General features: G+C 41.0%; 2 protein-coding genes across 2 annotated transcripts; both read left to right on the top strand.

The window, feature by feature from the left end:
* Positions 1-3296: 3296 nt before the first annotated feature.
* LOC139183919 (olfactory receptor 7C1-like) lies at positions 3297-4235 on the top strand. Its single transcript, XM_070792225.1, has one exon. The coding sequence runs from the start codon at positions 3297-3299 to the stop codon at positions 4233-4235; it is 939 nt and encodes a 312-aa protein (XP_070648326.1).
* An 11457-nt stretch (positions 4236-15692) lies between these two features.
* Positions 15693-16655, top strand: LOC109560855 (olfactory receptor 7C2-like). The gene has a single exon (XM_019963334.2). The coding sequence runs from the start codon at positions 15693-15695 to the stop codon at positions 16653-16655; it is 963 nt and encodes a 320-aa protein (XP_019818893.2).
* Positions 16656-23806: the final 7151 nt, after the last annotated feature.

Here is a 23806-nt window from a genome sequence, read left to right as displayed (position 1 = left end):
GGGGATTCATTTTGATATTTGGCAAAACTAATACAATTATGTAAAGTTTAAAAATAAAATAAAATTTAAAAAAAAGAATAATAATCAAAATATTTACATATACATCTTATGATCTGGGATCAATTTTTTCTTGCTGTTCATAATTCAAGAACTAACTAGATTTCAATAGTGATGGGGCTATCTGGTTTTTTAATTATCTTTTTCTTTTAGAGACACATGCTGAAGTTGCTTAAATATTAATAGGTAAATGATACTATATGTGGGAATTGCTTAAAAATAATCATCTCGTGTGAACAGGAGTAGTATGGCCAGGTTACAGGTCAGTAACTTGTGAAACCCATTGATGAACTGATGAGTGTTCATTATACTCTTCACTACTCTTCACTTCTGTATATGTGTGAATTTTCCATAATAAAAAAGTTTTAATTGTCCCAGTGGGAGAAGACACATTCTTCCAATATATACCCCTGAGGACATAACTGCAATTTTTTCCATTTTGATTATGGTCCCCATATTCCTGCAGTTATATTGCCCCAAGCTTACAAAAATAAAAAATTTTAATGAGAAGCTTTGAGAATTCAGCTTCTGGAGCTCAATAAACTTTGCCCCTCACCTTCAGTTCACAAATATGAGGGAAAAAAGACATTCTCTCATGCTTCCTAGAAACATCACCATGGTTCAGAGATCCACATGCTGTTAGTTGTTCAGTCGCATTCGACTCTTTGTGACACCATGGACTGTAGCCCATCAGGCTCCTCTGTCCATGGGATTCTCCAGGCAAGAATACTGGAAGGGGTTGCCATTCCCTTCTCCAAGTGCCTGGCACCATCTCCCTCATGTTAGAGACATGACTACTGGCTACAAGATTCACTTTCCTGGGATGAGTCCATCAGACTGGAAATAACAACACAGAGCATCCTCGGGAAATAGAAGAGAGGAATTTCCCCAGGAGCACTGTCAAGAGTAAGAAAATTGAACAAATCTATAGATTAAAAATGATTCAGAAATGTTCAAGTGCTAACCAAGAAGGAATCCTCAAGTTTAATTACAGCCTCTTCTCTCTCCTCATCTCCCTTGCCTTCTGCTCATTCCCACATTATTTCTACAACCCTCTCCTAACTCATCAGGAACCATCTCTCTCCTAGTTTTCTCTTGGGCTACACTGGTCTCCCCCTAACATTTTACCCAGTAACCAGTCTCCTCCTGCTCACCTTACTGTAACTCGCACATCAGAGGGGCCACACTCTTCATTAACTTGTGCATTTCAGCGAGCACACACAGCCACGTTCAGGTGTCTCTGATGGACATGAATGACAGCACTCTCATCCCATTTGTTTCCAGGGAGATGAAATGAGACCATTCGGGAGAAGAGATTAGCATGATTCCTGTACCTGGTAAATTTCATAAATATTAACTGCTATTTATATCATTTCTTGAGTGCCTTCAATTAGCCAGACTGTTAGTCTGTGTATGTCATATGTGTTAGTCACTCAGTCGTGTCTGACTCTTTGCAACCCCATGGACTGTAGCCCACCCCTTTCCTGTGTCTATGGAATTCTCCAGGCAAAAATACTAGAGTGAGTAGCCATTCCCTTTTCCAGGGGATCTTCCCAATCCAGGGTCAAAGCTGGGTCTCCCATGTTGCAGGCAGATTCTTTACCGCCAGAGCCACCAGGGAAGTCCTATTTTTGTACAATTTCAAATAGGATTTTTTTCTATTATGCATCTGTTTATTGCTGGAAATGGGAAAGAAAATGATACATGTTTATATTTTGATCTAGTTTCACCAGAAGGACTTCTTAGATGTAATAGCTTTGCAGTTGATTCTAGGTAGCCAGGTTTTCATCTGAAAATGTGATCAATTTACTTTTACCCAAGATGTGACCCTATGATTGTTTTTTTATTTTTTTGGTCATATTGGTTTGAAATTTCAGAACAGAATTGGGTAGTGGCAGTGACACGCATACTTGTGTTCTGTATGATCTTCATGTAGATTTCTCAAATATTTTCATGTGAGGGTTGACATAAGCTGATGACCAAGGAAATTATTTTCATAGTAATGAAACCCATTTAGTTTACTCAGAACTCCTTTCAAGCGGTATCTTTAGCATACAATTAGACTATCCAATTTTTTGGATGATTTTTTTTCTACTTATTTGCTCTACTGTAATAAATACATTACCAATATGAAATGCTGGTTGCTTTCTAGGGTTAAATGTTACCCAGGCATAGTATTTGGTTTGCATGATAAACTTCTAAATATTTTTATATTTTATTGCTATTTTCTTTGGGTTTTTTAAATAATATGCTAATTAGAGATAAGTCTCTGGTTTTTCTTATACCACTGCTATTGTAGAAGGCATGTTGTATCCTGATTAAAATAGCTCTAGAAAATTCACTGGAACACTTATTTTCATGTGCCTCCAGATAATTTTTATGTATTTCAAACAGGTTTTGTGAGATTTCAAAATTAGCAATTTTTCCTGGGAAAAATTGATAACTCCATATCTTATTTCATGATTGTCCATTATACATGTTAATCAATTGAGTAGAAAATACCATGTCATTATTATAGCTTATGGAAATTATACACAGACTCATGCTTTTTTAATTAGCATTTAAAGTAATAATTTAAATAAAATTAATAATAATTAATGGTATTTATTGATTAATTATAAATTAATGATAATTAAATAAAATGAATAATAATTTAAATAAATAATTATTTTATTATAAAGGCATTTAGTAATAAAGTACAATTTAGTTCAAAGGCATCTGAGAAGCCTGGGTGACCAAGGGTCAAGGTAGTCAAACAAATGAGATCTTCTTTGGGTGCAAAATTAGTTTTCATGTGAAACCTTTCTAGCTACTGGTGGCAACACAGGAGAAGATGATGGTATTAGGAGACCTCAAACTGACAGACAAGAGAGAAGAGACCATTAAGCAAAAGCATTGTCTCATCAATATATTGAGTTCAAGCTACAGTGAAGTGAAAGTGAAGTCGCTCAGTCATGTCTGACTCTTTGCGACCCCCTGGGCAGTAGCCTGCACCAGGCTCCTCCTTCCGTGGGATTTTCTAGGCAAGAGTACTGGAGTGGGGTGCCATTTCCTTCTCCAGGGAATCTTCCCAACCCAGGGATAAAACCTGGGTTGTAGACAGACAGCGCATTGTAGACAGACGCTTTACCATCTGAGCCACCAGGGAAGTCAAGCTAAAAGTGACCACATTTCTAAGATGCCTGTTGATTGCCAATTAAATCTTGCTTCTGCTTCTCTCATGGCAGACAATCCTTCACATGCAACCAGGAAACCACTCACAGCTTCCAATATTTCTCCTCCTGGGACTTTCTGAGAAGCCAGAGATTCAGTCTGTTCTCTTTGGGCTCTTCCTCTCTTTGTACCTGGTCACCGTCTTTGGGAACCTGCTCATCATCCTGGCCATCATCACAGACTCCCACCTCCACACCCCCATGTACCTCTTTCTCTCCAACCTGTCATTGTCTGACATCTGTTTCACCTCCACCACCATCCCAAAGATGCTCCTGAACATCCAAACCCAGAGCAAAGCCATTACCTACACAGGCTGCATCACCCAGATGTATTTTTTCACAGTTTTTGGACTTTTGGACAACTTACTCCTGACAGTGATGGCCTATGACCGCTTCGTGGCCATCTGCCACCCCCTGCACTACATGGTCATCATGAACCTGCGGCTCTGTGCACAGTTGCTCCTCCTGACCTGGCTCATCAGTGTTCTGGGGGCCCTTCCTGAGAGTTTAACCATGTCCTGGCTCTCTTTCTGCACCATCGTTGAAATCCAGCACTACTTCTGTGAACTCCCTGAGGTCCTCAAGCTTGCCTGCTCTGACACCTTCATCAATAATGTCGTATTGTATCTTGTGACAGGCCTTATGGGTTTTTTTCCTCTCACCGGCATCCTTCTCTCTTATTCTCGAATTGTTTGTTCTGTACTGAGGATCTCAACAACAGGAGGGAAGTATAAAGCATTTTCCACTTGTGGGTCTCACCTCTCTATGGTCTCCTTGTTCTACGGAACCTGCCTTGGGGTCTACCTCAGCTCCACATGGACACATGACTCTCAAACAGGGGCGTTTGCCTCTGTCCTGTACACCATGGTCACCCCCATGCTCAATCCTTTCATCTACAGCCTGAGGAACAGAGACATGAAAAGAGCTCTGAGAAAGCTTCTCTGCAACACATTGTCTCCCCAATGACAACATTGTCCTGGAGCCTGGACACGTGTGATCAAGAGCAATGGAACAGAACGCTTAAGAGTGTGGACTCTTAATTTTTCAGTGCACTTAGTTCTGAAGTTGGAATGAATCTGTTGAGAGAGGCAAGGGTGGGGAAGCAAGCTAACTGTCCATCCTCAGGACACTGGGAACAGGTGTAGACTAGAGATGGAGAGGTGTGTGTTTTCGGGTGGACAGGTGGAGTGTGTGTGGGTGTGTTCGATCATGTCCGACTCTTTTAGTGACCCCGTGGAGTGTAGCCTCTCAAGCTCTTCTGTCGATGGGATTCTCCAGGCAAGAATACTAGAGTGGGTTGCCATTTCTTCCCCCAGGGGATCTTCCCAACCCAGAGACTGAACTCAAGTCTCTTGAGTATCGTACACTGGAAGGTGGATTCTTTACCACTGCACCATCAGGGAGAGCCCCAAAATTTTCCTGAATTCAAACGGTGATGCCATCTTAGTAGATGGTGATTTTTTTCTCAGTGATAAGATAAATATACTTTATTGTATTTTTTTTTATCTTTAGTAGATTTTTTTCTTTTAAAAAAATTTATTTATTTTTAGTTGGAGGATACTTGCTTTACAATATTGTGTTGGTTTCTGCTATATATAACATGAATCAGCCACAGGTATAGGTATCTCCCCTCTCTCTTGCACCTCCCTCCCACCTCCTATCCCTCCCACAACTCTAGGTTATTACAAAGCATCAGATTTGAGCTCCCTGCATCATACAGTAAATTTCCACTGGCCATTCTAATTTTACATCTGGTAATGTATATGTTTCAATGCTATTCACTCAGTTCATCACACCCTCTCCTTCCCCCACTGTGTCCATAAGTCTGTTCTCTATCTATGTCTCTATCGCTGCCCTGCAAATAGGTTTATCAGTACCATCTTTCTAGATTCAATATATATGCATTAATATATTTGTCTTTCTCTTTCTGACTTACTTCAGTCTGTATAATAGGCCCTAGGTTCATCCACCTTATTAGACCTGAGTCAAATATGTTCCTTTTTATGCCTGAGTAATATTCCATTGTGTATATGTACCACAACTTCTTTATCCAAAGAATATTCAACCCCCATGTGCTTCAGTTGCTCTATCTGAAATGAACTTATAACAAGGCATGCCTCAGAAGGGTGACAAGAGGTTTAAATGGAATAAAATGGTAAAGCTTCAGCATAAGGAATGCAGGTGGCAAGTCCTAAATAAATTTCAGCTCTCGTTACATACAAGAGTAATTTTTGTAATGCTCCAGCTTTTTGTTCCATATTATTAAGCCAATTTCTCCCCCATGTACACTGTCCTCCATTAGGACTAGGTCATAAAGCTCAATATACCCCAGAAAGAAAGAGGATGTGTAATGTGGAGCAGAATTTCTCAACCTTGGCATCACTGATATTTGGGTTTGGGTCATTCTTTGCTATACGGGCTATTCCTGTACATTGTAGGATGTTTAGTCATATCCCTGGATAAGATACATCACCACCCAAGTTGCAAGGACTAAAAATGTCTTCATATACTCCATAAGTGGCCAAATCACCCCACTTGAGAATCATGGGAAAGTGACTTCCAAAGGGAAAGAGAACATATGAAAATTTTCCATGTGCAAAATCCCCATGGGAGTGAGCTAAAGCAGGAGTCCCCAAGCTCCAGAATCTAATGCCTGATGATCTGAGGTGGAGCTGATATAATAATAATAGAAATAAAGTGCACAATAAGTGCAGTGTGCTTGAATCATCCCGAAACCATTCCCCCTCCCCCCGCCACCCCATGTGTGCATGCGTGCTCACTCGTGTCTGACTCTGCAACCCTATGAATGATAGCTCACCAGGCTCCTCTGTCCATGGAATTCTCCAGGCAAGACTACTGATGTGTTGCCTTTTCCTTCTCCAGCAAAATATTTTTCACACATGATAAGAATGGACCATAAAAATGCCTGTACAAATAGAAAAGCAGAGTCCCAGATTTGACTCTATTTTGCGTAACAGTCAAAAGAAGGAAAGGAGACTGGATAGACTACAAGGCTGATGACATTGAAAAACTAAAATCCATTATTCAAATAATATGTGGACAAAGAAGACATTTGGCACCCTGTCTCACTGGGATGATCCAGAGGGATGGGATGAGGAGGGAGGTGGGAGGGGGGTTCAGGATGGGGAACACATGTACACCCATGGAGGATTTATGTCAATGTATGGCAAAACCACTAAAATATTGTAAAGTAATTAGCCTCCAATTAAAATAAATAAATTTATATTTAAAAAAAAGAAGACACTTGGCAACATCATTTTTTAAGACTTTTTTTACATTTATTTATTATTTTTGGTTGCAGTGGACTTCCCTGTTGCACTCGGGTTTCCTGTAGTTGTGGCAAGCAGGGACTGCTTTTCATTGCAGTGCTCAGGCTTCTCATTGCACTGGCTTCTCTTATTGTGGAGCACCGACTCTAGGGCACACAGGCTCAGTAGCTGTCGCTACAATCATTCGAGAGGAGGATGCCCTAAATAGCCTACTGTTTTTATTTGTTTGAAAAATTTTAATATTTGATTTGGGTTATAAAAGTTATTCCCTTATATACTGGTGTTCCTTTTTACTTTTTTATTGAGGTATAGTTTATTAACAATATTACATAAGTTTCAAGCCCACTGAAAAAATGGACAGAAGACCTAAATAAACATCTCTCCAAAGAGAACATATAGATTACCAACAGACACATGGAAAGATATTCAATATCACTAGTTATTAGAGAAATGCATATCAAAACTACAATGAGATATCACCTCATTCCTGTCAGAATGGCCATCATCAAAAAAAATCCACAAACAACAAATGCTGGAGAGAGCACTGGAGAAAGCATGAAGAGAAGGGAACCCTCCTACATTGTTAGTGGGAATGTAAATTGGTACAGTCACTATGGAGAACAGTGTGGGGATTCCTTAAAAAATTAAAAATAGAGCTACCACATGACCCTGCAATCCCACTCCTGGGCATAAATCCAGAGAAAAATATGATCTGAAAGGATACATGCACCCCAGTGTTCATTGCAGCACTGTTTATAATAGCCGAGACATGGAGGCAACCTAAATGTCCATCGACAGAGGAATGGATAAAGAAGATATGGTACATACACACAGTGGAATATTACTCAGCCATAAAAAGAATGAAATAATGCCATTTGCAGCAACATGGAGGAACCTAAAAAGTGTCATACTGAGTGAAGTTAGACAGAGAAGGATAAATATCATATGGCATCTCTTATATGTGGAATCTAAAATGATACCAATGAACTTACTTACAAAACAGAAAGAGGTTCATGGACTTAGAAAATAAACTTATGGTTGCCAGGGAGAAGGGACAGTAAGGGAGTTTGGGAAAGTCATGTACACGCTGCCATAATCAAAATGGAGAGCCAACAAGGACTTAGTGTGTAGCACATGGAACTCTGCTCAACGTTATGTACCAGCCTGGATGGGATGGGGGTTTGGGGGAGAATGGATACATGTATACATAAGGCAGTGGATGAGATGGTTGGATGGCATCACTGACTCAATGGACATGAGTTTGAGCAGGCTCCAGGAGTTGGTGATGGACAGGGAAGCCTGGCGTGCTGCAGTCCATGGGGTCGCAAAGAGTCAGACACAACTGAGCGACTGAACTGAACTGATGCATAAGGCAGAGTCCCTTCTCCGTTCACCTGAAAAAAACCACAGCATTGTTAACTAACTATACCCCAATACAGAATAAAAAGTTTAAAGTTTGCAAAAAATATATTATATAAGTTTCAGGTGTACAACCTAGTAAGTCACAATTTGTAAAGTTTATACTCCATTTACTGTTACTGTAGAATATTGTCTATATCTCTTACTGTACAGTATATATCCTTTGCGGCTTATCTTACGCATGGTAGTTTGTACCTCTTAATCCCTTGCCCCTGTCTTGCCCCTCTCCCTTCCCTCTTCCCACTGTTGGCCACTGATTTTTCCCCTATGACTTCAAGTCCAGACTTCCTTGCTGGTCCAGTGGTTAAGACTCCACACTTCCAGTGGAGAGGGCATAGGTTCAATCCATGCTCAGGGAAATTCTATATGCTGAGCAGTGCAGCCAAAGAAAGAAAAAAATTCTATGCCTGTGAGTCTGTTTCTTTTCTGTTATATTCACTAGTTTGTTGTTTTTTTGTTTTTTTTTTTTTAGATTTCACGTATAAGAGATATACAGAAAACAAAGTCACTCGCTTGTGAATTATTTAGGATAGCCCATTCTCTCTGGACTAGAGTGTTGAGGACCATCCAATGAACTTGACCCTGAAGTCAAGTTTTGACCCTGAAAAGCCACATATTCCCACAGAGTCTGCCTGAACAGCCAGTCAGTCCACTTCTCACACTACTTTTCTTGTTGTATTCCTGGAACCTCCTTCAGATTGCCCTTTCAACAGTGGGAACAGAAGCTGTGGCAAACTCATTGGTCTGGCTTTGTTGGTAGCTGGGTACGACCCACAGCCTTGTTCATAATTTCAAGTTAAGCTGCTTGACATTCACATGATCTTGAAAAATGTGCCATCATGCTCTTGATAGACAAAGAAATTCCATCTCAGATGTTGAGGAAGTGCTTGTGGGAAAAGATAGTGGAGATCAGATCCTGGGGAAAGAGCATTGTGACTAAGGTGCATGGGGAGGGGTGTTCCCATGGGAACAAAGTTAGCAGGAAAGAAGGTCCTTTCTGGTTTGGCTTCCACACTCATGGGAACCAAATTGCTCAGAGAGCAGAGAGCAATGGAACAATTACCTTAATGAGCAGTTGTGAGAATTCAACCTCTGAAGTCACAGAAACAATAAATATGCCCCTTACTCCTCTCAGTACAGCTTCATTGTCCCAGAAAGGAGGAAGTTCAGCGGTGCCCTTTCAGAGAATGGATGCCTGATGCCACCTTCTTGCACTTTAATGGAGCTGAGTTGAGGATCCATCACCCAGGAATGAAAGGATCCAGGGAACTAGAGGCTCACTGAGGACATTAAAGTGTGTGCTGTGGGAAACAGGTATGGAGGCAGGCAGAACTCTCAGAGTATTAACTTGGATGGCACAGATGAGGATAACACAGTTGGTAAGAGTCCATTTACTTAAAACACCCTGCACAGTTCAAGTCCTAAGTGTCTCAAAATCTCTCTTCCACTCAGGTTCCTTCCTCTCTCTTCTGGAACCCAACTCTGAGAATCTCTCACCTTCCTAATGGAAACTGACCTTGTTTAAGCTCCCAACATCTCTTCATATTTCTTACCCAACTATCCTAGCTATTTCTCAGGAACTATGTGCTTCTATTCTCCATCTGATTCTCCTGTATTCTTTTATCTACCAAATCTTCCTTATGTATTCACTCACTCAAACAAGAAGCATTCTCTGGGATTCTTCCTGTTTAGCACTTCATATATGTGTGTGCCACTAGTAAAGTAATGCTCAAAATTCTCCAAGCCAGGCTTCAGCAGTACGTGAACTTCCAGATGTTCAAGCTGGTTTTAGAAAAGGCAGAGAAACCAGAGATCAAATTGCCAACATCTGCTGGATCATCAAAAAAGCAAGAGAGTTCCAGAAAAACATCTGTTTCTGCTGTATTGACTATGCCAAAGCCTTTGACTGTGTGGACCACAATAAACTGTGGAAAATTCTGAAAGGGATAGGAATACCAGACCACCTGACCTGCCTCTTGAGAAACCTATATGCAGGTCAGGAAGCAACAGTTAGAACTGGACATGGAACAACAGACTGGTTCCAAATAGGAAAAGGAGTACGTCAAGGCTGTATATTGTCACCCTGCTTATTTAACTTATGTGCAGAGTACATCATGAGAAACGCTAGGCTGGAAGAAGCACAAGCTGGAATCAGGATTTCCAGGAGAAATATCAATAACCTCAGATATGCAGATGACACCACCCTTATGGCAGAAAGTGAAGAGGAACTAAAAAGCCTCTTGATGAAAGTGAAAGAGGAGAGTGAAAGAGTTGGCTTAAAGCTCAACATTCAGAAAACGAAGATCCTGGCGTCTGGTCCCATCACTTCATGGCAGGTAGATGGGGAAACAGTGGAAACAGTGTCAGACTTTATTTTGGGGGGCTCCAAAATCACTGCAGATGGTGATTGCAGCCATGAAATTAAAAGACACTTACTCCTTGGAAGGAAAGTTATGACAAACCTAGAGAGCATACTCAAAAGCAGAGACATTACTTTGCCAACAAAGGTCCATCTAGTCAGGGCTATGGTTTTTCCAGTGGTCATGTATGGATGCAAGAGTTGGACTGTGAAGAAAGCTGAGTGCCAAAGAATTGATGCTTTTGAACTGTGGTGTTGGAGAAGACTCTTGAGAGTCCCTTGGACTGTAAGGAGATCCAACCAGTCCATCCTAAAGGAGATCAGTCCTGGGTGTTCATTAGAAGGACTGATGCTGAAGCTGAAGTGCCAATATTTTGGCCACCTCATGTGAAGAGTTGACTCATTGGAAAAGACCCTGATGCTGGGACGGATTGGGGGCAGGAGGAGAAGGGGATGACAGAGGATGAGATGTTTGGATGGCATCACCGACTCAATGGACATGAGTTTGAGTGAACTTGGGGAGTTGGTGATGGACAGGGAGGCCTGGCGTGCTGGGTTCATGGGGTCACAAAGAGTCGGACATAACTGAGCAACTGAACTGAACTGATATGTGTGTGCGTGCTCAGTCATGCACAACCCTTTGCAACCCCATGGACTGTATAGCCCACTAGGCTCCTCTGGCCATGGAATTTTCCAGGCAAGAATACTGGAGCAAGTTGCCATTTCTTACTCCAGGGGATCTTCCCAACCCCCAGGTACTGAACTCAGGTCTCTTTCGTCTCTTGCATTGGCTGGCAGATTCTTTACCACGGTGCCTTACAAACCCATTCAGCCCATTCAAATAGCTTTGTGATATTAAGTTACTGAATATTTCTCTGCTCAGTTTCCACATTTATAAAATGAGAATAATAATAGTATCCACTTTGTGAGGTTAGTATGAAAATTAAATTAAAAGAGACAATGCACAAGAATGTTTTTGTCTCCATCACCCAGGAGGTATCTATACATATTAATGATTATTGTATACCGTTTACATATATTCATTTGTTAGATCAAAACAATAATGATCATGATAAAATGAGCTAAGGCATACAAAACTTAGCACAAATACTTGACATATGGAGGTCCTCAAGTCATTTGACTTATTTAGTAAATGTATCACTTTAATTTATTGTGTATTTGCAAATTTCCAGTCCCTGTTTTAAGAGACTTACATTTTTGCTGATATGTGAAATGATTGTGATTATTTTCTGAGAGATTTAACTGCACATATGAACACTGCTGGGGTTATTTTTCTCTTGTACCCACTTTTTATGTTAATTTTTATTTTTGAATAATTTTAGAGAAATTTTAAAGAAAGTTACAAAGATAGCACAGAGAGTTCTCATAGTGGTGAAAATGTTTCAAAATTTGATAGAAGCAATGATTGCAAAACATCTGAATGCCACTGAATGTTACTTTAAGGTGACTATTGGTTTTTACATATTTGTTTTGTATCGACTGCCTTACTAAAATCATTTTCAGTCCAAAGAGGTTTTCTTCCTCTAATTAAAAATATTTTTTTTTAAAAAAAGAGGTTTTCAGTTGCCAATTTATTATCTTCAGGCAATCCATCATCTTCAAACAAATAATTGCTTTTTTGATACTTACATCTCTTGTATCTTTTCTCCTTGTACTGCATTAGCTAGAACTTTTCAGAATTGATAATAGTGATGATAAACTTGCTTTTCTTCTTCAATATTTAAAGGGGAAATCTTTTGTTCCTGCCCTCCGGTCCCACAAAGGCATTTTTGAAGGTAAATCTTGTTGTTTGCTTAATTCCCTCCTTAATTGTTGATCTATTATCCTCCATTCTGAATCAACTTTGGACACCTACATTGTCCCAGAAATACATTAATTTCTTAGAGATTTTCTAGTTTTTTATGCCAAGTTTTAAGTAATATTTTCTTGCAAAGTTGAGCGTTTCCTTACATCTATGTTTATTTTTCTCATTCCTAATTTTAGGCATTACTGTTCTCTTTCTTATTTGATTCATTAGACTAATTTTGCGTGTATGTTTGCTTTTACCAAAGAATTAGCTCTGGATTGTCTCAACTTTACACCTGTTCTTCTCTTTAATTCCTTAACTCTGCTTTTACCTTAATTCTCTGCTTTACCTAGTTCTGTTGTATGCAACTTGTATTAAAAATGTCTTCCAAATCTTTAAATGTTTTTCTTGAGGATAGACTACATGTGTGTTCATTTGTAGTTTTTGAAAGATGTAATAGAAGAAAATGAGTTGAAAAATCCAGACTCATTTTATCACTCCAAGATGATTCTTGTCCACATTTTGGTATATCTTGTTAATCATTTTCCTTGGATTTGTGCAAGGAAACTTATAAACAATCTGTACACTGATGTAATTTCTCCAGTCCAGAAATACAGATCAATTATCATCTCATAGCAGTATGTGAAGTGCTATTTCTCTTTCCACTTGATGAAATTTTGCATTCCTAGTCTTTATTTTTCTCAGTGGCTTCTTAATTACCTCAGTGAAAAGGTATCTGAATTTACTTTCATCCTCATAAGTTAATACTAGAAAAAATTCTCAAACATTTATTATCCTTTTTATACTTTTTAATAAATCTTTAATATTCTATGCCTTTTTCCCTGGTAATATATTAATGTTTATATGATTTATAATTAAGGCTTTATAGGTTAAAGGTACTAACTTTTATTAGTCAAATAATTATCTTTTGCATTCCAACTTTCTGCAGGGCACATTTTCTCATTAATAATTTTTCAATTTGTTGTCCAATTATTGATCTTTTCTTCCCATATTTCCATCAAAGACTTTTTATTCATAGAGAACGTCTACTTTTAAAGATTACTTATGCATGTATGTGTGCTAAGTTGCTTCAGTCGTGTCCGACTCTATGCGACCCCATGGACTACAACCTGCCAGGCTCCTCTGTCCGTGGGATTCTCCAGGTAAGAATACTGGAGTGGGTTTCATGTCCTTCTCCAGGGGATCTTTCCAATCCATTGATTGAACCGATGCCTCTTACATCTCCTGCACTGGCAGGTGGGTTCTTTACCACTAGCGCCACCTGAGAAGCCCAAGATTACATATATTCATGTATAAATTATATTATCTATGTATTTTAATTATATTCTTCTGATAGCTTATATGGTCCCTAGCTCCACACCCAACATTTGAAATTTATTAGGGAATATGGGGATAAGATTTAACACTATTTTTTTCTAAATTATTAACCAATTGTGAAACACTTATTTGTATCTTTAAAAGGCCCTCTAAAATATATAGGAATAAAAAAATGCAAGTTAAGATGATAAAATACATAGAGATATATCCTAAATTATGATAAACATCATATTAAATAAAAACTCTAAAATTATTCCCTTGAATAAAGGAAGAATAATAAGAATTCCAACTCAACATAAATTTGAACAGCGTTGTGGAGTTTTATAGCAATGCAATAAGATCTAAAGATAAATAGACGTTGTAAATTAATACTATTTGGAGAAAGCATGTAAACATTAGAAAAAAATTTTAATTAATAAAGAAATCTAGAAAATGCCCATAACACCTTATAAATACAGAAAAGTCTAAGGTTTTCCTAATGTAATAGTGATATCAAAGATACAATGTGAGGGAATATCATTATTAATAGCATTAAACCTAAAATACATTAAAATGCCATGTAGAAATTCTGCTATTTGCAACACCTCAGATGAATCTAGAGGACATTATAATAAGTGAAAATAAGCTGGACAGAAAAGAACAAATAGTGTATGATTCCACTTACATGAAGCATCTAAAATCATCAAACCCATGGATGCACGGAATAGAATGTTGATTGGAATTATTGGCTGGAAGGGAAGGGAAATAGGGAATTCTTATTCAGTGTATCAAGATTTGTTATGCAAAATGAATAAATTCTAGAGATCTGGCATATAATGTGGTGGTGGTGGTGGTGGTCTAGTCTGACTTGCAACCCTATCAATTGTAACCCTCCATGTTCCTCTGTCCATGGAATTTTCCAGACAGGAATACTGGAGTGGGTTGCCATTTCCTTCTCCAGGGATATAACATAGTAAACAGAGTTAATAATACAGTATTGTACTCTTTAAAATATGTTAGAGGAATAGATTGCAAGTATTCATACCACACAAAAGAATACAAGGACATTTTTGGAGATGATAGGTATGTTTTTATGGGCTTCAAAGATTGCTCAGTGGGAAAAAAATCCAGCAGCCAATGCAGGAGACTCAGGTTCCATCCCTGGGTTGGGAAGATCCCCTTGGGAGTAGGAAATGGCAACCTACTTCAGTATTCCTGCCTGGAAAATTCCATGGACAGAGGAGCCTGGCGGGCTACAGACCCATGGGGTCTCAAAGAGTCGGACAGGACTAAGCATGCACCCACCCAAAGCTAAAAATAAAAGATGATTTATGTGAAGACAAACTCAATATTTAGAAACTCTAGGAGCCTATATTTAGAAGTTCAACTTTGATTGAATTTATATAGGGACATTGATAATATAAATGAAATATACATGGTGATTAACAATAATATTAGGGTTTTTTCTTTTTTAGCAAAAGGAGCACCCAGGGTCCAGAGGATCTAAGAAAATCTCAATGAGTGAGAAGAGCTGCCTAGAGTTAGGGAATTCCCCATTTCCATAAGCACTGAGCAGAACCACTGAGTGGTAATCCAGGATTGCAGGAAAGGGATGATTGTTTGGGGGTGCAGGCAAGCACTAGAGCAGTGCTTCTCAAACTTGTTTGTGTCAGAATTTCCATGAGGGCTTGTTGAAGTGCCAAGTGCTGGCTTCACACCCAGCATAGCTGATTCAGTAGGTCAGAGATGACTCAATGAAAAAGAATCCACCTGCCAATGCAGGAGATATAGGAGATGCAGGTTCTATACCTGGGTTGGGAAGATCTCCCAGAGGAGGAAATTGCAACCCACTCCAGTAGTCTTGCCTGGGAAATCCCATGGACAGAGGGGTCTGGCAAGCTACAGTCCATGGGGTCGCCAAGAGTCAGACACACAACTGAGCACACATGAAGGTCAGATGAGCCTAAAAAATGTGTATTTCTAACATTTCTAGGGATGGCTGATGGTCCTCAAGAACCACAATTTGAGAAGTGCTGAACTTGAGACAATTTTTCTAGATGTCAACAGTAACCACAATTTGTCATCAAAGAAAGTCAATCCTTAGCCAAAATGAATGACTTCATGATCTCCCTGGGTTTAGGTTAAGGATATTTCTGTCTTTCTGAGGAATGTTTATTTGGGGTAAATTTTGTATTGCTTTTTTCCTCCTTGTTGGCAAGCCCAGCAGACTCATGGAAAGAGGAAACCAAACAGGAGTCAGAAGCTTTCTCCTCCTGGGATTCACAGAGGACCCAAACCTGCAGCCTCTCCTCTTCGGGCTGTTTCTGTCCATGTACCTGGTCACATTCACTGGGAACCTGGCCATCATCCTAGCCATCATCTCAGATTCCCACCTCCACACCCCCATGTACTTCTTCCTCTCCAACTTGTCCTTTGCTGACATCGGTTTCACCTCCACCACCATCCCAAAGATGCTGTGGAACATCCAGAAACAGAGTCAAGTTATCACCTATGCAGGCTGCCTCAGCCAGGCTTTTTTTTTCATTGTGTTTGGATGCCTGGACAATTTACTCCTGGCTGTGATGGCCTATGACCGCTTCATGGCCATCTGTCACCCCCTGCACTACATGGTCATCATGAACCCCTGGCTCTGTGGGCTGCTGGCTCTGGGGTCCTGGAGCCTCAGTGTCACAGGCTCCCTGCTCATGACCTTAACCCTTGTGAGGCCATCCTTCTGCAGAAGCATGAAGATCACACACTTTTTCTGTGATCTTCCTGAAGTCCTGAAGCTTGCCTGTTCAAACACCATCATCAATAACACAGTGGTGTATTTTATGACTATTATCTTAGGTATTACTCCTCTCTCTGGGATCCTCTTTTCTTACTCTAAGATTTTCTCCTCCATCCTGAGAATTTCATCAGCCAAGGGGAAGTACAAAGCCTTTTCCACTTGTGGGTCTCACCTCTCGGTGGTTTCCTTGTTCTATAGCACAGGCCTAGGGGTCTACCTCAGTTCTGCAGTCACTTCATCCTCTAGGACAAGTCTGGTGGCCTCAGTGATGTACACCATGGTCACCCCCATGCTGAACCCCTTCATCTACAGTCTGAGGAACAGGGACATGAAGGGGGCCCTAGGGAGACTCATCAGCAGGGCACCATCTCTTATTCACAGGGTCTTTAGAGGGCTCTCATAAGTAACTGAGCCCATAATATTGAGGGTCAGACATCCTGGCTTCCTTCATTTAATGCTTTTCTCTTTCCTAATACTCATTTTTTAAAGAAAAACTTTCCTTGGGTCTTCACAGCCCTCTCTATTTTCCTTCATACTATATCTTTGGTTCCCTTTTTCAATTTGTAACCATATGAATTTTAACTTCATATAAATTGAACCTGATATTTTCTGTTACATTTAGTCATGATTTAAATTTCTTAAAAAATAAACTAAATCTCATGTTTTTAATATATATCTTCGCAGTGAGGGGATGTATACCTATTAGGGAAATGTTGCCCTGCAAACTCATTTATAGAGATGTTTTCTGAGGCTATGTGAATCAAATCAACTGGAAGAAGTGCATTTTTTATGAATAACTTTCAGTCACATCAAAACTTAGTGATGTATATTCATTTCTGAAACATGAAGTCTGGAGCTAAACAGTTCAAAGCTGGCCTTCAAGTACTCAAGATCTTTGTGCTTTTCTGCTCTAGCTCTAGCATGAGTCTTCCACCCTCGTGGTCACAAAATGGCTTCTGCCCTTGCAGCCACTGCAACTGCATCCCAGGAAGGTGGAATGGATAAATACAATATAAAAGATATTCTTTCATCATTTATCATTTCAGCACATTCTGTCTGGCTTCCAACTTTCGTATCTGCATCCTTTGCCTAAGGGATTTCTCTAGCCTGCCCTGCCCATGTTCAGAGAATTAATGTCCCAGGAATCACTCCTTAACCAGAGAGCAACAGGAGTTGGTGTATAAATCACTTGCACATTGGGTAAGATAAGTCTGTGGCATATATGTTTGTACTGGCTCCCTGTCTTTTTCCAGCAGAAGTCCACCAGTCGATTGTGGTGGTAACTGGCTTGATAAACACACCTTTTATGGCTGTATTCTCTTGCCTGACTCACGGCTCTATTTCCTGGGATCACTAAAATCTTTGTCTTAACTGGACTGAGCTACATTTCCTGTACCACATAGGCTTTATAGGAAACATCACAAAAGGTATGCCTACCCAGAACCTGTGAATGTGACCTTTTTAGAAAGAGCTTCTTTGCCAATTTAATTAAGGGTCTTGAAATGAGATAACTTTGAATTACTTCAGTTCAGTTCAGTTGTGGAGTCATGTCTGACTCTTTGCGACCCCATGAATCACAGCATGCCAGGCCTCCCTGTCCATCACCAACTCCCTGAGTTTACCCATATTCATGTTTATCGAGTAGGTGATGCCATCCAGCCATCTCATCCTCTGTCATCCCCTTCTCCTCCTGCCCCCAATCCCTCCCAGCATCAGGGTCTTTTCCAATGAGTCAACTCTTCACATGAGGTGGCCAAAGTATTGGAGCTTCAGCTTCAGCATCAGTCCTTCCAATGAACACCCAGGACTGATATCCTTTAGGATGGACTGGTTGGATCTCCTTGCAGTCCAAAGGACTCTCAAGAGTCTTCTCCAACACCACAGTTCAAAAGCATCTATTCTTTGGCACTCAGCCTTCTTCACAGTCCAACTCTCATATCCATACATCACCACTGGGAAAACCATAGCCTTGACTAGATGAATCTTTGTTGGCAAAGTAATGTCTCTGCTTTTCAATATGCTCTCTAGGTTGGTCATAACTTTCCTTCCAAGAAGTAAGCGTCTTTTAATTTCATGGCTGCAATCACCATCTACAGTGATTTTGGAGCCCAAAAAAATAAAGTCTGACACTGTTTCCACTGTTTCCCCATCTACCTGCCATGAAGTGATGGGACCAGATGCCATGATCTTACTTTTTTGAATGTTGAGCTTTAAGCCAACTCTTTCACTCTCCTCTTTCACTTTCATCAAGAGGCTTTTTAGTTCCTCTTCACTTTCTGCCATAAGGGTGGTGTCATCTGCATATCTGAGGTTACTGATCTTTCTCCCAGCAATCCTGATTCCAGCCTGTGCTTCTTCCAGCCCAGTGTTTCTCATGATGTACTCTGCACATAAGTTAAATAAGCAGGGTGACAATATACAGCCTTGACGTACTCCTTTTCCTATTTGGAACCAGTCTGTTGTTCCATGTCCAGTTCTAACTGTTGCTTCCTGACCTGCATACAGGTTTCTCAAGAGGCAGGTCAGGTGGTCTGCTATTCCCATCTCTTTCAGACTTTTCCACAGTTTATTGTGGTCCACACAGTCAAAGGCTTTGGCATAGTCAATAAAGCAGAAATAGATGTTTTTCTGGAACTCTCTTGCTTTTTCCATGATCCAGTGGATGTTGGCAATTTGATCTCTGGTTCCTCTGCTTTTCTAAAACCAGCTTGAACATCTGGAAGTTCACGTTCATGTATCACTGAAGCCTGGCTTGGAGAATTTTGAGCATTACTTTACTAGCGTGTGAGATGAGTGCAATTGTGCGGTAGTTTGAGCATTCTTTGGCATTGCCTTTCTTTGGGATTGGAATGAAAACTGACCTTTTCCAGTCCTATGGCTACCTCTGAGTTTTCCAAATTTGCTAGCATATTGAGTGCAGCACTTTCACAGCATCATCTTTCAAGATTTGAAATAGCTCAACTGGGATCACCTCCACTAGCTTTGTTCGTAGTGATGCTGCCTAAGGCCCACTTGACTTCACATTCCAGGATATCTGGCTCTAGGTGAGTGATCATACCATCGTGATTATCTGGGTCGTGAAGATCTTTTTTGTACAGTTCTTCTGTGTATTTAAGGGAAGCCCCTTAATCATACTCAAATACAAAATAAAAAAAAATTTAAAGGTCTATACTTCCTTTTACCCATGGGATAAAATCAAATCCAAACCACAGTCCCCCCCCCCCCCCGCCAAAAAAAAAAAAATGATCTATCTTTCCCTAGTTTCTTTATTCTTTAAAATGCAGGCTTATAAAGAAAATAGAGCTGGAAGGGGTTCTAAGGATTGGAGGCAATGGGGTCATGTATCCCTTGACAGTATGTCACACTTTGTGTGATGACCTGAGTTGTGTCCTCTACAAAATTCATATGCTGAAGTCCTAACCCCCTATACCTGGGAATGTGGCTGAATTTCAAGATGGGATCTTCAAGCCATAGTAATAAGCTTCCCAGGTGGTACTAGTGGTAAAGAACCTGCCTACCAATGTAGGAGATATAAGAGATGTGGGTTAGATCCCTGGGTCAGAAAGATCCCCAGGAGGAGGGCATGGCAACTCACTCCATTATTCTTGCCTGGAGAATCCCATGGACAGAGGAGCCTCTGGAGCTATGGTCTATAGGGTCGCAAAGACTCAGACACGACTGAAGCAACTGAGCGTGCACGCAAGTTAAAATGAATTCATTCAGGTGGGCCCTACTCTTAGTTTCCTTAAGAAGAAGAGATTAAGACTCAGACACACACAGGAGGAAGACCATGTGAAGACACAAGGAAAAGACAACCATCTACAAGCCAAGGAGAGAGGCCTCAACAGAAACTGACACTGCTGGCATCTGCATCCATTACTTCGCTGTTTGTGTTTTTGTTGTTTTAACACAGTGAAAACTTTTATATTTGGAATTAGCCAGCTGGACTCAGTTTAGACGATCCCAATTTTTTTGGCAACATCCAAACCATCACAGTCAGGAGCCAGTCGAACATATGCCCTCTTCTCTCTGTCAGGCCTGATCATGGCATTGACCTCAGCCACATCAATGTCACAGAGCTTCTTCACAGCCTGTTTAATTTGGTGCTTGTTAGCCTTGACTTCCACAGTGAATACCAGTTATTTTCTTCATGGCTGACTTGGTGGTGAGGGGGAATTTGATGATGGCATAGTGGTCATTTGTTTCCCCTAGGGGCGCTCTTCTGAGGACATTGGGGCTGCCTCCTGAGCAGTGGTGTTTTGGGGCTGCCAGAAGGTGGGTAACACCCAGATCTTCTCTTTTGTATGGCTGTGGACACCTTTCAACACTGCTTTCTTGGCCTTCAAAGCCTTTGCTTTGGCTTCAGCTTTCGGAGGGGCAGGGGCTTCCTTCTTCACCTTCGGTGCCATCTTCATGAAAAGACGTGACTTTATTTATTTGGCTGTTCTGGGTCTTAGGTGTGGCATGCAGGATCTTTGATCTTCATTGAAGCGTGAAAACTCTTAGTTATGGAATGTGAGATCTAGTTCCCTGACCAAGGATAGAACCCAGGACCCCCTGCATTGTGAGTGCAGAGTCTTAGCCACTGGACCACCAGGAAACTCCTAGATCTAGGACTTCTAACATCCACAACGATGAGGGGAAAATTCTATTGTTTAAGCCACTCAATCTGTGGTATGTTGTCACATCAGCCCTAAAGAACTAGCATACCCTGCTTCCACAGGAGCCCTCTGGGGACGTAGAACACTGACCATGGGGTGGATAGAGATAAAAGCTGAAATGCTAGTTTAACACTGGGATCTCAGGCAAAGTTCCCCAAGGTCCATTGTAGAGTTGAATATTTTACAAGTGGATGAGCTTCTTGTCTTCTCATGGAATATTTCTCAACTCTTAACATAATTGTCTCCAATGGTTGTTGTTCAGTCACTAAGTCATGTCTGACTCTTTGTGACCCCACAAACTACAGCACACCAGGCTTCCCTGTCCTGCAGTATCTCCCAGAGTTTGTTCAAACTCATGTCCATTGAGTCAATGATGCCATCCAGCCATCTCATCCTCTGTCGCTCCCTTCTCCTCTTGCCCTCAATCGTTCCCAGAAGCACAGTCTTTTCCAATGAATCAGTTCTTCAAGTCGGGTGGCCAAAGTACTGGACCTTCAGCTTTAGTATCAATCCTTCCAATGAATATTCAGGGTTGGTTTCCTTTAGGATTGACTGATTTGATTTCCTCGCTGTCCAAGGGACTCTCAAGAGTCTTCTCCAACACCACAATTTGAAGGCGTCAATTCTGTGGCCCTCAGCTTCCTTACGGTCCAACTCTCACACCTGTACATGACTACTGGAAAAACCATAGCTTTGACTACACAGACCTTTGTTGGCAAAATGATGTCTCTGCTTTATTAATATGTTGTCTAGGTTTGTCATAACTTTTCTTCCAAGGAGCAAGCATCTTTTAATAACACCATTCACAGTGATTTTGGTTCCATGGTAAGATAAATAAATTAAAGATTTATGAAGTGCTTCTCTCAAGTTCTCTCAGTTGCTTATGCTCAAGAATTCTCTTCAAACCTTTAAGAAATGGAGGATGGAGCATCCCAAAACCTACACATGTTTGAATTTCCCACCCTACCCTCCCCCGCCTTTAGTAGAGGTAAGTGCTGAAGTGAAGTTTAATTCGATTTAGAAAAAATTAATATTATATTTCTTAGACAAAAGGATCATGGAGTTGAGTTATATTTATAGCAGTTATAATCATGTTACCTTCTGTTTTTCCTTGTTCTCCCCACACCTTTAGTAAGGTCTCATGTAATTTCCCACCTGGTTCATTAGCCTGCAAGAAAATAATGGTTAAACTCTGACATCCACCGTTACATATAAGGGGCCCCCTGGGGCCAGCCTGGGACTGTCCAGGCCAATTAGTCCCAGGGGTCAAGTGCTGGGGTTACAAGTCCTCACTACTCATCTCCATGGGACCTGCTTCCCCAGTTCCCAACAACGAGGTGTATGAAGTAAAAGGTTTAACGTGGAGGATAAGGGGTGCTCAAAGCCTGTACATCCCAAAGAAAGCACTGGCCCTAGACTGCTTCTTGAAACATGACCTCTGAACCCCTGGAATATCCTGCCTAATAAAAGTGTCTTTGTTTACCTAGGGCTTTAATCCATGCCAGGTAGTCTGGTTGATGGTGAATGCCCGTTTTTGTTCACCTGGGACCCAGGGCAATGCTATACTGTTTGCGCGTAGTGGCTCACTTATGTCTGCAGTAGCCCACCAATCCATGGGATTTTTTAGGCAAGAATACTGGAGTGGGTTGCCATTTTCTGCTCCAGGGGATCTTTCTGACCCAGGGATCAAACCTGCGCCTCCTGTGTCTCCTGCATTGCAGGCAGATTCTTTACCCACTGAGCCATCGGGGAAGCCAGGCTTTGTTCACCTGGGACCCAGGGCAATGCTATATTAGTTTGACCTCTGGAGGGACTCAGGCTTCCCTGGTGCCTCAGATGGTAAAGAATTCACCTGCTACTGCAGGAGGCCTGCAATCTCTGGGTCAGGAAGACCCCCTGGAGAAGGGAATGGCTACCTACTCTAGTATTCTTACCTGGAGAATCCCACAGACAGAGGGGCCTGGTGGGCTGCAGTCCATGTGTTCACAAAGAGTCAAACATGACTGAGTGACTAACACTGGAGGGACTCAACAATGAGCTGTGAAGGGCAGCAGGAACTCCATGCCTATGTGACACACCTGGATAAAAACTCTGGACACCACGGTTCAGGTGGGCTTCCATGGTTGGCAGTATTTCATACGTGTTGTCACACCTCGCTGCTGAAAGAATTAAGGGCTAGTCATGCAATTCCCCTGGGACAGGACAAATGGGAGCTCACATCTAATCTCTTCTGGACCCTTGTCACCTGCATCTTTTGCCTTTGCTGATTTCAAAGTGTCTTTTCAGGGCAATAAACCATAGATGAGAGTATCCCAGCTTTTTCAAGTTCTATGAGTCCTTCTGGTATATCATCACATCTGAAGGTGGTCATGGGGACTCCCCACACAGAGGCCATGGATATTGTTTTAAAGCTAGACAGTGTATTTAAAAAGCAGAGACACCACTTTGTCATCAAAGGTCCATATAGTCAAAGCTATCATTTTTCCAGTAGTCATGTACGGACGTGAGAGTTGAACCATGAAGAAGGCTGAGCACCGAAAAGTTGATGTTTTGGAACTGTGGTACTGGAGAAGACTCTTAAGAGTCCCTTGGACAGGAAGGAGATCAAACCAGTCAATCCTAAAAGAAATCAACCCTGAATATATACTTGAAGGACTGATGCTGAAGCTCCAATATTTTGGCCACCTGATGCAAAGAGCAGACATTGGAAAAGACCCTGATGCTGGGAAAGATCGAAGGAAAAAGCAAAAGCGGGCAGCAGAGGATGAGATGGTTAGATAGCATCACCAATCCAATGGACATGAATTTGAGCAAACTTCGGGAAACAGTGGAAGACAGAGGAGCCTGGTTGTGCTTCAGTCTACAGAGTCACAGAGTACTGAAGAACAACACT

The sequence above is a fragment of the Bos indicus genome, chromosome 7 (genome assembly GCF_029378745.1).
Source record: "Bos indicus isolate NIAB-ARS_2022 breed Sahiwal x Tharparkar chromosome 7, NIAB-ARS_B.indTharparkar_mat_pri_1.0, whole genome shotgun sequence".
In the NCBI taxonomy this organism is placed as follows: domain Eukaryota; kingdom Metazoa; phylum Chordata; class Mammalia; order Artiodactyla; family Bovidae; genus Bos; species Bos indicus.
Note: the sequence above shows the minus strand (reverse complement) of the source record. Positions and strands in the feature narration are given on the sequence as shown.

Bases quoted from the DNA above. Each gene is read 5' to 3' on its own strand.
- LOC109560855 (XM_019963334.2), top strand. From the start codon at position 15,693: ATGGAAAGAGGAAACCAAACAGGAGTCAGAAGCTTTCTCCTCCTGGGA.
- LOC139183919 (XM_070792225.1), top strand. From the start codon at position 3,297: ATGCAACCAGGAAACCACTCACAGCTTCCAATATTTCTCCTCCTGGGA.